The following is a 13,959-nucleotide window of genomic DNA, read 5'->3' as shown; positions in this document are numbered from 1 at the left end:
TAGAGAGAAGAAAGTTCTAGCAAATAGGATGGCATCAGGAGCTTAGAAAGATCTTGAATCCCAGATTGCATCAGGAGAGGAGTTTAGAAAGATCTAGAATCCAAGATGGCATCTGGGGAGGAGATTTCCTATCTAAAACAGGGATGACAGCAAGGGAGGAGCTAGAAAATCCGGCAGCCGATTGGTTGAACAAAGCTGGCCTCAAGCGAGCAACAGCCACCAGGATTAGGCATAGTGGGGACATTCCGCTAACAGGCGGAAAGTTGTGGATTTGAGGCTTCGCAGAAGAACAGACGCTGCCGGAGAAGAACAGAACACCCTGAAAAGCGAATTCTACGGTCATCCCAGCAAGAGCTCTGATAGCAGCAGTCCCTGTCAAGCAGCAACGCCTGTAGACTGAAGCAGCAGTAAGGAGAAGCATGGCTTTGCATCGTTAACAGCACCCTTCCCGACAAATCAGAAGGACTACTGAGATCAACCAAAGGGAACTGGGGGTATGTAAGCATGTCTGATTTTTTCCCCCTATGTTATTAAGGCACGCATGGGTCTGTCTGGAGAGATTCAAATGATTAATTGGTTAACCGAGCCCCCACAGCTAGATTGTGTGTTTCTACTGGTGGTGCACCTAAAATATTTATTCTGCACATGAATCGAAAAAGCTTAGCGGGAATGTTGGAGCTGGGCATGTGTGTGAGGAGTGTGGGGGGATAAGAGCTTCAGAGAGGGCAGGAGGAGGGGATAAAGGCCCCTCTGCCTCGAGATTCGTACAAAAGTTGCTTATACAAAGTTCTCTGTTCATGTGCACAGGCGCTCTCCAGCCAAAGCGAGGAATGTGGTAAACTGTGCACTTTCCCCTCGCTCCTTAACAGGGAGGAAATGGAACAGCCAGAAATGTCCCTGTACGAATTGAGGGTGGGGGGGCAGAGAGTAGCTTTAGCCCTCCCCCTTCCGAAAGGGCGCCTGGAAGCCGGCGGCTCAGGGCTAGGGCTAGGGCAGTCCCGGATGGAGTTCTGTTTCATCTGCCTGGTGATTCTGTCTCTTTTCCGTGTGGTTCTCTGAGAATCAATCCCATTCCAGGCCCATCCCATTGTCCGGTCACAAGCAAACCTTGACCTTGCTTTAAGTTGTGAAACAGGGAAGCTCTATACCAAACTTGGTGGCACTAGCCCTTATCATGCTATGAGGAGTTCTTGAACAAACACACAGAAAGACTCTGTAAAATATATATTCGATTGTATTAAGTATAGGATTAGATAGTAACATTAAAATTAAACCCCCTTGCGTCTGAGGTTTCTTTATATGCGTATTACATTGAAACGACTGTATCCTTTGTATGTATTAAATAGCGCATGCAGACCGTGTCTCTTATTTTGTTGCGTTGCTTTATCATGCAACTCTGAAAAGTAATTATAGTGTGGTTTATTCAATTCTATACCGCTTTTCTTGCTTCGTTAAACCCACTGAAACATCTATTTCTATTAAGTAATTCTGCCGGTTTGCGGAGCCCTTTAGCAGTGAAAGTGCCTTGCCCTGTAATACCCTTAATCGGTATTTCCCAAGTTATCAAAACAGAACACATACGCTCATCTTAGAAAAGAGGAGACTAAGGGAGGACAGGATAGAGGTCTATAAAGTCACGACAGGTATGGAGAAAACAAATAAAGAAAAGTTATTGACATGTTCCCATAAAATAAGAACTAGAGGTAACCAGATTTTAAAAAACAAAAAGAAGTATTTTTTTATCAGTGCAGTCAACCTGTGGAACTCCTTGCCACAGGATGTTGTAAAGACTAGGACTTTAACAGGGTTCAAAAAAGAACTGGATAAATTCATGGAAGACAGGTCCATCAATGGCTATTAGCCAGGATGGGTAGGAATTTCTCTGGAGGTGGTAACAGGGAAGGGATCACATGATGATTCCCTGTTGTGTTCCCTCCCTCTGGAGCATCTGACATTGGCCACTATCAGCAGACAGGACACTGGGCTGGATGGACCTTTGGTCTCACCCAATATGGCCGTTCCTATGTTCTTAAGCATAAAATGCCCACCACTCCCAATAAGGCCAACAAGGTTTTCCTACTGACCAACCAGAATCAGGGTGTCTGGTGTTCTTGCGCAATATAGTTGGCAGCGTACTGAGGTCTGGCAGTTCTCATCTTGGGCTTTGCCCTGGAACGAGGTTCCAAAGAACTTCCTTTTCCACCCCAATTTACACAGTTAAACTGGAGCCCCGCTTAGCTGCACCATAATCTTTTTAACACAACAGTATTTCTGAATGAAATACCCCATTATGAAATTAATTATGTAACCAGTTATGCCCCACCACTCTTGTTGACCGAACACTTGCAAAATTAGTTACGCAACAGGCAGAAACAACCCCAGAATCAAAGATAATCCAGATAAATAATAGAAAAGTAGGAACCATAAATCACAACAGTTGATAAGTAACTTCTCTCAAACTTTCAGCATCTTAAGATCCGCTTCTTTATCTGGCGGCGGTGGGCATTATTAGCTCATGACTGCCAGATATTACATTGCTTTGATGTAATTTCGACTTTGCAGCAGGGGATCTCAAACTCAATTTACCTTAGGGCCAGTCCTCAAATCCTCCCAGCGGTCCAATAATGTCACTGAAGATGGTGTTCGGAGGGAAAAAAAAAGTTTATTGTATTTTTTATTTCAAATTTCTTAGAATGAAAAAACCCCCCAAAACCCTTGTCATACAAATTTATACAACCCTTCGCCTGCCGTAGAGGCTTCAGCGTTTGCCAGACACTCGGAAACACTTCAGTTCTGTCAGTCTGAGGATGTTTGGCCTCAGGGACTGAACAGTTGAAACCTTCATGGTGGCCGCCAGGTGTGCATCGGAGAGCTGAGTTCGGTGTTTTAATCTGTTCATTGCAGAAAAAAGAGTCTCATAAATGTAAGTGCTGCCAAACAAAGACATGATTTTTCTGAAGGCTTTGCAAAGATTTGGGAATGACGGTGGCAGCTGTTTGAAGAACTCTATGACATCCTCTGTTTCTCTGAATTTAGTCTTTAAAGAGGAATTGCACTGCATATCAATGAGCTCCATTTGTAAATCACACGGCACGGTTTCCACGTCGACCGAAAATGGGTTTGCAAACATATCGAAGCTTTCCTTGTGCATTTTGAAGCCTGCAAGCCGCTGATCAAATTCTTGCAGAAGCAGGTCAAGCTTATTAGCATATACAGGACCACTGAACGATGTTTCAGGGCCAAGCTCTTCCACAAGTGACTTGCACGTTGGGAAATGAGTGAGATTCCCATGAGAAATCTGATTTTTCCACAATTTTAGCTTTGTTGTGAATGCTCTCACATTGTCATACACTGCTGTCACCAGGTGATCGGAGTCTTGCAGCTTCAAATTTAGGATATTCAGCTCCTGTGTGACATCAACAAGGAAAGCAAGATCCGTCATCCATCTAGGGTCTTCAAATTCTGGTACAGGCACTTTAATCTCTTCCATGAACCTTTTCACCTCTGTTTTCAATTCAAAGAATCTCTTTAAAGCAGAACCCCTGCTCAGCCAGTACACCTCAGTGAAGTAGAGCATGTCGCCGTATTTAGATTCGATTTCCTCTAAGAAAGCACGCAGTTGTCTGCGCTGTAAGCCCCTCGAGCGAATGAAATTCATGCATTTCACAACCACCGACAAGACGTTGTCAAATTTCAAAGACTTACTGCACACTGTTTGCTGGTGAATGATGCAATGTAACACTACTGGTTGCTCAGTGTTTTCCTCAGTCATCTTTCTTTGCACTAGCGGTACCAATCCGTTTTGTGGATCGACCATTACTGGGGCTCCATCAGTGGTTAAGCCCGCTAACAAGTGCCACGGGAGACCATGTTGTTCCAGTGCTTCTGTGAGGCAGTGAAAAATTTTATTGGCAGTTGTTCTACCACGCACTGTTGCCAAGCTGAGTAATTCTTCGGTTACAGCAAAGTTTTCATCAACGCCTCGCACAAATATCGCAAGCTGCGGACTGTCAATCAAACTGGTACTATCGACTGCGATTGAATAGGCACAGAAAGTTGTGCTTTTTTCGATGAGCTGCCCATCGATGTCTTTAGAGAGCTCAAGAATACGCTCTGCTATTGCATTTGGAGATAGGCTGATATTGCTGAAAACATCTTTCCTATCGGGACAGACAAACTCACTGACTTTAACAATACACTGTTTAATGAATTCACCATCAGTGAATGGCTTCCCACACTTCGCAATCATTTCACTCACGGCATAACTTGCCAAAACCACTGACTCTTTTCTCACTTTCTGAAAAAGCTGCTGCTGCTTCACTACTTCTCTTTTCAGTTGTAAGACCATCCTCTCTCTCTCTTCTCCCTGAAATTTATCATAGAGCTGTGCATGTTTCGTTGTGTAATGTCGCTTAATATTGTACTCTTTTAAAACGGAAACTCTGTGTTGGCAGATCAAGCATGAAGCACTCTGTTTGCACCCGATGACAAAATAATCCACAGTCCATTTATCTTGGAATCGGCGACGTTCGTCGTCAACTTTCCTTTTTTTAGGTGGAGACGTCTCTTTGTATGGCTGTTTATAAGCAACCCCCGAAGGGACCATCTGAAAGAAATTTGAAGGAAAACAATTGTTAGCCTCCACTTTCCCCACATTGGTTTATTTTGTGTATTTGATGGCGTTTTGTGTTCTGTCGTTTCTCCTCTGTCTCCTGCTCAGTTGGGCCAATTGCTAGTGGGAGGGTTTTTCACACAGAAACAGGGAAAGAATGCAAGTAGGAAACAGTGGGAGAGCTGTGGAACTGGAAGAGACAGCACTGAAAGCTTAATCTTAAAATTAACTTGCATGAGTCATTGGAGAGGGGTTGTACTAATGTTTTCACTCTCTCCTCCTGGGCTGGCTATTACAAAACAAAGTAGGGCTGTCAATTGACATTCATTAATGCTTGCGATTAACACAGGGCAGGATTAACGCGTTAATTTTTTAAACGCATTAATCGTAGGCATTAATGCTGCGCTGCCTCTTTGAAGTGCCGCTCCAGCTGACCTCGGACTCCACTGCCCCTTTTAAACATGCGGAGGCAGCTGTGCGTCGACTGCCCCTTTGAAACGCCACCCCGGCGTTTCAAAGGGGCAGCTACCATGGAGCCCAGGTCAGCTGGGGACTGCCCAGATGATCTCGGGTTAAGGGGAAGTGCCGCGTGGAATGCCTTGCGCTGTCCCTTGGAAACGCCGCCCCGGCGCTGCAAAGGGGCAGCGCTGCATGGAGCCTGGGGTCAGCTGGGGACTCCAGCTCATCCCGGGATCCACGCAGCGCTGCCCCATTGAAACGCCACCGCAGCATTTCAAAGGGGAGGCGCACGCGATTAATCACGTGATTAATCATGATTCATTTTTTTTAATCGCTTGAGAGCCCGAACACAAGCAATTTATGTTGCGAGAGAGTATGGGACAGTAGTTGTGAATCTGGTGTGATTATTTCCCATTGCCTTGTGCAGTCAGGCTGGGTGAGCTCACGTCTTAGTGTCCGAGCATCCAAGTAACAGAAAATGACGTTTTAACACTACAAGCGTTTCTTAAACCAACAGCAGGAGAAACGGTCAAGGCCTCTCGTCCCTGAACCCTGCTAACAGCCTACCCTCGCACAGGGATCCCCCGCACCCTTCTGGGGTAAACGAAAGGAAACTTACCGGCCAGGGTAACCGAGAGTGAAACTCACCAGATCAAGGTAAATGAAATGAAATTGACTGGCCCCCTACCCCGCTGCAGAGGTGGGTCAGCTCAGCCAACGTGCTTTGTGTCCGGCGGAGGCAGCCAGCACGGCTTCCCGGACTGAGCAGCACCCTCTATGGCTGGAAGTATGTGAGTGTTGGGGGTCTAGATGCTGCTGGTGGCTGGGTGAGTTCTCGCGTGGCTGACCTCAGTCGGCAGCTGTGCAGGCCTCAATGAAAAACTTGAAAAAAACAAAAAATTCGCAGACCGTACTGGGAATGTTCTTGGGCTGCGGATGGACTTCGGGACCGTGCCTTAGACTCAATTTGCAAACCCCAGCATGCAAGGGAGGGAGCTGCCTAAGCTAGCTAATGGGAGGTGCTGACAAGAGGTGTCCTAAGCCCCACCCCTTCAGGGAGACAAACACCTAACTCCAGGCTGTAGGTGAGACAGTCGTCTCTGCCAGCGACCCCCCCACCAGAAACCCGTCTCTTGGACACCCAAGTCATTTCTTGGGGGAAATGAGCTATGCACAGAACAGCCAGAGAAGGAGTCACCTGCTTTAAAATGTTTAGCCCCAAAGTAGGAGCGCTCACCTGGCATGTGAGAAATGCAGGTTCAATTCCCCGGTCTGCCTGATGTTGGGAAAGGAGACCCTCGATTCCAGCGGTTCCCAACCTTTTCCAGAGGGGGACCCATTTTGACAAGTCAGGAAGACTTGGTGACCCAAGGAAATTCAAAAACAGGGGGAGGAGGGAGGATAGAGCCACCTAGGAAGACACTTGGCAACCCTTTTGAAATATAATGGCAACCCATATTTGGGTCCCGACCCAAAGGTTGGGAAACCCTGCTCTATTCCAACCTTACCTCCCAGGAGAGGGCTTCAACCATTATCTACAGGAAAGTCTCAAGAAAAAACTATTAATTCCCTGGAATTTTAAAATTAAATTTTTCCCGCTGCGATTTCATTCTCCTGATTATTTAGAAATAAATAACATGCCAAATACCTCATATTCCTGCGCAGCATCCTCCACAGGCATGAACATGTCCGATCTGTGCCCCAGGGTTTCGTCACAAATCACAGAGATCACCTCCCCATTTCCTTCGCAGAACAGTTTTCGTTTGTCCTCCTCCGCCGCCACACTACACATTGTCTGTTCTTTCTGGTCCTCCAGTTTTATTTCTAATTGCGGGATTGTTTCCACCATGCCGGCAGGCAGCCTGCTGAACTGGAATTTCTCGGTCTTCCATTTGTTCCTGCACTGTGGGCAGAAAACGTCCTCTTCTTCGGTTTCCAATTTTGCATAGTACGCCGGGATGCAAAATCGGCAGAAGCTTTGCTCAGAGTCCATGCTCACCGGATCCCTGAAATAATCCAGACAGATGGGACAACGCGACGCTCCTTCTGGTAGCTTTCTCGGAGGATGGGCAGAGGCTATGGCGGTAGTTAAGAGTTTCAGTGATCAGCTTCACGTAAGGAGTTGTACTCTAACTGAAAATCAGACGACATTGTAATAGTGAGGTTTATAAACCATTGGCAACACCTTACTAAAAGAAAGGGCAGCGTTTCCCACCTCATCTTTGCCTTTCTAAAACCTCGGCTGTACACTGAAAGAAATGAAACCATCTAGAGCAGCGGTTCCCAACCGTTTCCAGATGAGGATCCATTTTGACAATTCAGGAAGACTTGGTGACCCAAGGCAATTCAAAAATGGGGGGAGGAGGGAGGGCAGAACCACCTGGGGAGACACTTGGTGACCCTTTTGAAATGTAATGGCGACCCATATTTGGGTCCCGACCCCTAGGTTAGGAAACCCTGATCTAGATTGAATCCCCTGCATACCGCAGACCAGAGAATTTCACCCAGCAATTCCTGCATCCCACCGATAATCTGTGGTAGTGGTAAAGCAGATCTTTTATGTATGTTTACACAGCAGCATTATTTCGGAATAACTGATGTTACTCCGAAATAACATTGTGCGCGTTGACACAGTAAGCCATTATTTCGAAATCATGTCGGGCTGGAGGACATCTTACTCCGACTCCTGCAACCCTCATTTCACAGAGGAGTAAGGGAAGTCGGAAGGAGAGCGCTCTTCCTTCGACTTCCTGCCATGTAGACAATGCCAAAAGCCAAGTTAAGCTATTTCGACTTCAGCTACGCAACTGACATAGCTGAAATTGTGTCGCGTACTTCAATTTTTGCCCAGCTGTGTAGACGCACCCTCAGAAAGCAACGCCAGTCTTGACTTAAAATCTCCAAAGGATGGAGGCTTCACCGTGTCTCCCGGCCAATTGTTTCAGCGGTTAATTACCCACACTGTTATTAAATTGCTAAAACCCTGCCGCCTCCCACCCAACTGGCCCCGCCGGCTTCCCTAGGCTCTGCAGGAGTTGATGTTCCCGCCTAGTTTTGTTCTCCATCCCTCTTAGAAGCTTGTATGAATGAAGTTGTTGCGTGCTCCACGACAGACCCTGGAAGGAGGGGTTCAAAAGACACGTGCTGCGGGGCAAGGTGGTCCACAGTTCATTGCCTGCTGTGTATCCTTTTGGCCTGCCGCGGTGCCTCAGGACAGCGGGGTGGGTGGGCCCTTGGGGGTGAGTTCAGAAGAGGCTGGTACGCTGCGTCCTGCCTGGGTTCCCATCGCTGAACGACTCGGGGAGGGACGGAGGGGGGCTCGACTCGGACCCCCTTTCATAGCAGGGCTGTGGGGCCGAGCAGGGAACAGCTCCCCCCGCCGGGGAACGGGGTTATGGGGGGGGGGCAGGAGGTACTGGGAGATATGGGGGGCGGGGGGAGCAATGAGGGGGGCGCTGGGGGGCAGGGGAAGTTGGGGGGTGGATGAGGGGGAGGTGGGGAGCGCTGGGGGGATGATGGGGGGCGGGGGAGTCGGGGGGTGTTGAGGGGGCGCTGGGGGGGGGAGGGGGCGTTATGGAGGAAGGGGGCGCTGGGGGGGCAGTTGGGGGCGCTGGGGGCTATTGGGGGGGGAGGGGGGCGCTGGGGGGGCAGTTGGGCCCGATCCGGCTCCAGCCCGTTGGCCCCGCCCCCAACTCCCCGCGAGCCGCTCCCGCCGCCAACGGCCGCCCCACACGCGCGGCCCCCCCCCCCCCCCCCCAAGTAGCCGCCCGGGCCCGGACTCACTTCAGCCGCGCCGCGGGGCCGCCAGCCGCCCCCCGCCCCGCCATTGGCCGCCGCCCTGCTCGCCCCGCCCCGCCATTGGCCGCCGCGCGCTGCCCACCCCGCCCCGCTATTGGCCGCCGATCGTTTCCCGCCCTGTCATTGGTCGGGAATTGCGCGCGTTCCTCTCTCGCGCGTCCCTGGCAGGCGGAAGCCGCCGGTGGCTGGCGCAGGGGATGACGGGGGATGTAGTTTTTCTGGTCTGCGCGGAGTGACGTCGCTCCCCGTGGCCGTCCCCCCGGAGAAGCTCGGGTTCTTCCAGGCTCCAGTGCAATTGCTGTCCTCTGGGCGGGGCCAGGACTAGGGGGCGGGGCTACGTATAGGGGCGGGGTCATACCTGGGGGCGTGGCTATGCCAAGGGGCGGGGCCATGACTAGGGGGCGGGGCTATGTCTAGGGCTAGGGTGATATTGGGCGGGGCCTAGGGGGCGGGGCTATGTCTAGGGGCGGGGTCATACATGGGGGCGGGGCTATGCCAAGGGGCGGGGCCATGCCTAGGGGGCGGGGCTATGCCTAGGGCTGGGGTGATTTCTGGGGCGGGGCTATGTCTAGGGGGCGGGGTCATACATGGGGGCGGGGCTATGCCAACGGGCGGGGCCATGCCTAGGGGGCGAAGCCATACCTAGGGCTGGGGTGATATCTGGGGCGGGGCCTAGGGGGCGGGGCTATGTCTGGGGGTGCGATTATAGGGGGGGGAGGCTGAGGCCCCCCCTTTGCCTAGGTGCAGAGCCCATGTGCGGATTAAATTTTGGCCTATGCACCAAAGCACGCACCAGTGTGCACCACCCGGAGAAACACCTGCTGCGGGAGCGCTGGATCTCTCCTGGACGGCCGCCCCAGCGCTCAGCTGACGGGACCCCGAAGGGCAGCCTCCCTCCTCCCCCCGCACCTTTGCAGGCTCCGCCTCCATTGCGCCCCTTCCTGCCCTTGCTTCCCCCATTGCCTCCTGCTGTCCAGGCAATGCAAACTAGGGCGGGTGTCAGCCGGGGTCACCCCACCCCCTGCATGCACCCTGCGCCTCGCTTTGCTGCAGCGACGGGAGCACCCTGGCACTGGGGTGGGAGCGGGGCGACCCCTGTGGCTGTCTCATGGGTGCAGGAGGGGGTGAGGGTGAGGGGTCTGCCCAGGGGTTTGGGTGGAGGAGGGGCTGGGAGGTAGGGAGCAGGAGGAAGCTGAAGGTGAGGGGGTCTGTCCAGGAAGTAGGGTGCAGGAGCGAGGTAGGAGTTCGGGGTCTGGGCATGAGGAGGAGGCTGGGGGCGTCTGCCTGGCTCCATGCAGCCCGCTGCTCCCGTTGGCTGCGATTCCGGCCAATGGGAGCCGCAGGGAAAACTTCCATGTGAGCCGTTTCCTGCCGGGAAAGGGGGAGAGGCAGCCCGACGGGAGTTCGGAATCACGTCCGTTCCTTCGAAATAACGCTGCTGTGTCGACGCGCCCGACCTTGCTCCAGCTCTTCGGAGGACACACACACACACACACACACACACGGGGGTTGTGTATTTTTGCTGGGGAGAATCTCACACACACACACGGGTTGTGTATTTTTGCTGGGGAGAATTTCTCTCTCTCACACACACACACGTGTATTTTTGTTGGGGAGAATCACACACACACACACACACACACACACACACACGGGTTGTGTATTTTTGCTGGGGAGAATTTCTCTCTCTCTCTCTCTCACACACACACACACACACACACGTGTATTTTTGTTGGGGAGAATCACACACACACACACACACACACACACACACACACACACACACACTCTGTATTTTTGCTGGGGAGAATCCAGGCCCCAGGAATGAGCACGCGATGTGGCTCCTTGTCCCGATGACCATTCCCAGCTCCCTCCGCCGCCCCCCCATGCCACCCCAACAAGCAGGAAGTGGGCAGACGGGGGCTGTCCGGTGCCAATCCGAGCTGCACATTTACGGGCACCGGGAAATAAACCGAAACCCGTTCTTCCTGGTTCGCGCGGGCAGGGACGGGACACTCGAGCTCCGGGAACACGAGGGAGCGGCCCGGTGTCCTGTGCCAAGTCTGCCGCAAAGCTGCTCCGTGCAAAGTGGACACACCCCGGCGATTCTGGGCTGTCCCGGCTGGGGGCCGGCTCTCTACCCCAGGTCCTGGGGGCGAGGCTGGCACCTTTGGGTGCAGAAGACACAAAGCTGCAGGGCACACAGAGAGGCACCAAGCGGGACCTGGCAGCTCCCAGACTGAGCCGGCGGGGAGACGCTCATCCTGGAAACGGACGGTAAGGACCGTCTGGCCCCACCCTCGCCATGTCTGCATTTACACCCTGAGCCGGGACAGAGCCCTGGCCCCCAGGGGACAAATTCAGAGTCCACTTCCAAAGATGCGGAGCGGTTTGTCTCCCTGCAGCTGGGACAGGGCGGATGAGGTATCCCACCGCTGCCTGCACGTTCCAGGGGGACCCAGCTCAGCTCTGGGGTGATGTGGATGAGCGTTGGGAGTGGGGAAGGGGAAAAGGCTGCTGGCAGGATGAGCAGGCAGGGAGAGAAGCTTGGGGGGCAATGGGGGTCGCTAGAGGGTCGGGGGAGATAGGGGAGGGGCACAGGGGTGGATGAGATATCCCACCGCTGCCTCCACATTCCAGGGGGACCTAGCTCAGCTCTGGGGTGATGTGGGTGGGCATGGCGGGAAAGGGGGGAAGGGGAAAGGGGTGCTGGCAGGATGAGCGGGCAGGGAGAGAGGCATGGGGGGGAAATGGGGGTCACTAGAGAGGCAGGGGAGATAGGGGAGGGGCACAGGGGCAGATGAGGTATCCCACCACTGCCTGCATGTTCCAGGGGGGCTTGTTTGGAGCCGCCAGGGTTTTGTCCGCAAGGTGAAGGGTTTGTGTAGATGGGGCTCCCCCCCAAACGTTACCCTGTGTCTGCACAGGGGGGCTAGAAACCTCCCTTCCCACCTCACATCCCCTGCGGATCCGTGCAGAGCTGAGGGACGAATTCACCTTTGTGCTTTTAAATGTGGGCATTCGTTTTCCCATGCCCGCCCACCGCCAAACCTTGTGTCTATTTTGGTCTTGAAACGCCCCTTCGCCAGCGTGGTTCTTTTCCGGCTCACACCCTGGACTCCACAAACATACACACACCCTTGCGGTATTTGTCTCGTAAACATGGTGAAAGTCCTCAAGAATCTCCCGTACAATCCTCTTGTTAACACAAGACGTGACAACGCTAAACCACGAGGCACAGGACACAAAACGCGGCCCTCATCGCCACGGCAGACGCGGGGTGCTCTGGGTGGCGGGGGTCAGCTGTTCTTAAAGTTCCGAAAAAATCTCCCCCCTGTGAGAAGCAATATGAGGCATCTTAGGGGGTGTTGAAGTCATCCGTGTGCCTGACAATTGCGGAGGAGCATAGCTGCCTCCAGTCACCGGGGTACCGCATTGGTGCTGTCCCGGAGTCCCGGGGCCTGCTGGGAACCTCCATTGGTGAGTCTTACCTGGCATCACCCCCACTCTCTGGCGCCAGGAACGGTCACCTGGACCGTAACGAGGAGGAGGAAGTGACGAAGAGGGAGGGGTGTGTGTAAATCAACGGGTGGGGGAGAAGTATCTTTGCCCATCATGCCCGCCTCTCTTTGCTTTTTTATTTGTCCCTGCTCCTGATTTGCATCTCTGGATCCTCCCCATAGATTGGAGGAGATTTCTTTAGCCCGTCCCCTTCCTGAAACGCAATAGGACCAGTCACCGGCCCAATTTTGGCAACCAAAAACTTCTACCCCTGCCAGAGACTTTGGACTTTCCCCCTCGACAAAGAGCCAGGGTGGACACTGCTGTTGGTTTTGTCTGGCCAGGCTCCCCCAAGCCCGGCCCTCCTGGCTCTGCTCAGCATGATGTGATCTCTGCTGCCCTGCAACTCTGCTTTCTCAGCTCTGGGAAGCATCCGACAGCTGTGTTTGAGCCGTTCCTTTTGGGGCAACAAACCAAGAGCAAATCTTGGGACTTCTTTTGTTCCACCCAGCTAGGAACCCAGCGGCAGGCCGGCTGAGGAGACATTCCTCAGCCCTGCACCACGGGGTGCTTACCCACAATGCTTTGCTCCATCTGTCAACAGGGTAATAGCCACGGGGCAGTGACGTGTCAACAAGGGGAGGGGCAGACAAACCGGTTTGGTTGTTTTTCACTTTTTGCAGGTCACCCGCACTTGTGATGTCAAACCAGTGTAAACATAACCTGGGTTGGCTCCAGGAAACGGGTGTCGGGTGGACGTTTTGCCTCAGGGGGGAGGGGGAGAGCTTTTCTTTCAGGGTACATCTACGCCGTAACATTATTTCAAAATAACGAGCACTATTCCGAAATCACTTAGCCCGCCTCTACACGGCAGGCAGTGATTTCGAAATAATCTCGAAATTCTGTCAGTCCTGGAGGACTTTTGATTCCAACTCCTGCGACCCTCGTTGTACAAGGAGGAAGGGAAGGTGGAGGAAGAACGCTCTGTTTCGAAATAAGTGCTGTGTAGACGCCCCCAATTTCGAAACAAGCTATTTCGAAAGAAGCTACGCAATTGACGTAACTCAAGTTGCATCGCTTATTTCGAGTTCTGCTCTCACAGAGCAGGAGTTTATCAGGACTTTGTCTCGACTATGTTCTATTTTTGGAAGAGGATATGCACATTCCGTGGAAATGTGCCTCTCTTCTTCCGATCTCACTTTCGAAAGAGGATTTTTTGAAAGCGAAAGTAGTCTAGATGCTTTTTTTTTTCGGAAAAAAATCCTTTTTTGAAAAAACCGCTCTTCCTTAAAAAAGGATGGTTTACGTGGGTTTGTTTAAAAAAAGTTTTTTTCCCGAAAAAAACTGCGTCCAAACTACTTTCAAAAGATCTTCTTTCGAAAGTGAGATCCTGCGGAATTTGCATATCCTCTTTCGGAAAAAAATGTAGTTTAGATGTTTGTCTAGTTGAGATAATTTGTTTTACATTGATACAGTTTTACCTTTTGAATGTCAACATGCCATTAAATAATGAACTAATCTTACCCTCCAGTGTCCTACAACGAAGGACATTTAAATAACAATCAGGAACGATTCTATGAGTCAACAGC

At 52.0% G+C, this 13,959-nt stretch overlaps 1 protein-coding gene across 6 annotated transcripts; it reads right to left on the bottom strand.

Moving 5' to 3' along the window:
• Positions 1 to 1,216: 1,216 nt before the first annotated feature.
• Positions 1,217 to 8,970, bottom strand: LOC102448206 (general transcription factor II-I repeat domain-containing protein 2-like). 6 transcript variants are annotated; one of them, XM_089771278.1, is made up of 3 exons: positions 8,855 to 8,970; positions 6,720 to 7,204; positions 1,217 to 4,606 (listed from the first exon to the last, which is right to left on the bottom strand). In XM_089771278.1, exons 2-3 carry the CDS (start codon positions 7,062 to 7,064, stop codon positions 2,759 to 2,761), a joined length of 2,193 nt encoding a protein of 730 aa, XP_089627404.1. In that variant the 5' UTR covers positions 7,065 to 7,204; positions 8,855 to 8,970; the 3' UTR covers positions 1,217 to 2,758. The 6 variants fall into 6 exon arrangements, with proteins under 6 accessions (XP_089627404.1, XP_089627406.1, XP_089627405.1 ...); XM_089771280.1 differs by having other exon boundaries at positions 6,720 to 7,200; positions 8,855 to 8,882; XM_089771279.1 differs by lacking the exon at positions 8,855 to 8,970 and adding an exon at positions 8,187 to 8,453.
• Positions 8,971 to 13,959: the final 4,989 nt, after the last annotated feature.

The sequence above is a fragment of the Pelodiscus sinensis genome, chromosome 19, assembly GCF_052426305.1.
Source record: "Pelodiscus sinensis isolate ZL-2025 chromosome 19, ASM5242630v1, whole genome shotgun sequence".
Classification (NCBI taxonomy): Eukaryota; Metazoa; Chordata; order Testudines; family Trionychidae; genus Pelodiscus; species Pelodiscus sinensis.
The sequence above is the reverse complement of the archived record's forward strand: the minus strand, read 5'-3'. Positions and strand labels throughout refer to the sequence as shown.

Coding starts and splice junctions, on each gene's coding strand:
- LOC102448206 (XM_089771278.1), bottom strand. CDS start 7,064: ATGGACTCTGAGCAAAGCTTCTGCCGATTTTGCATCCCGGCGTACTAT. Junction 4,607..6,719: donor ATGCTGCGCAGGAATATGAG/GTATTTGGCATG, acceptor AATTTCTTTCAG/ATGGTCCCTTCGGGGGTTGC.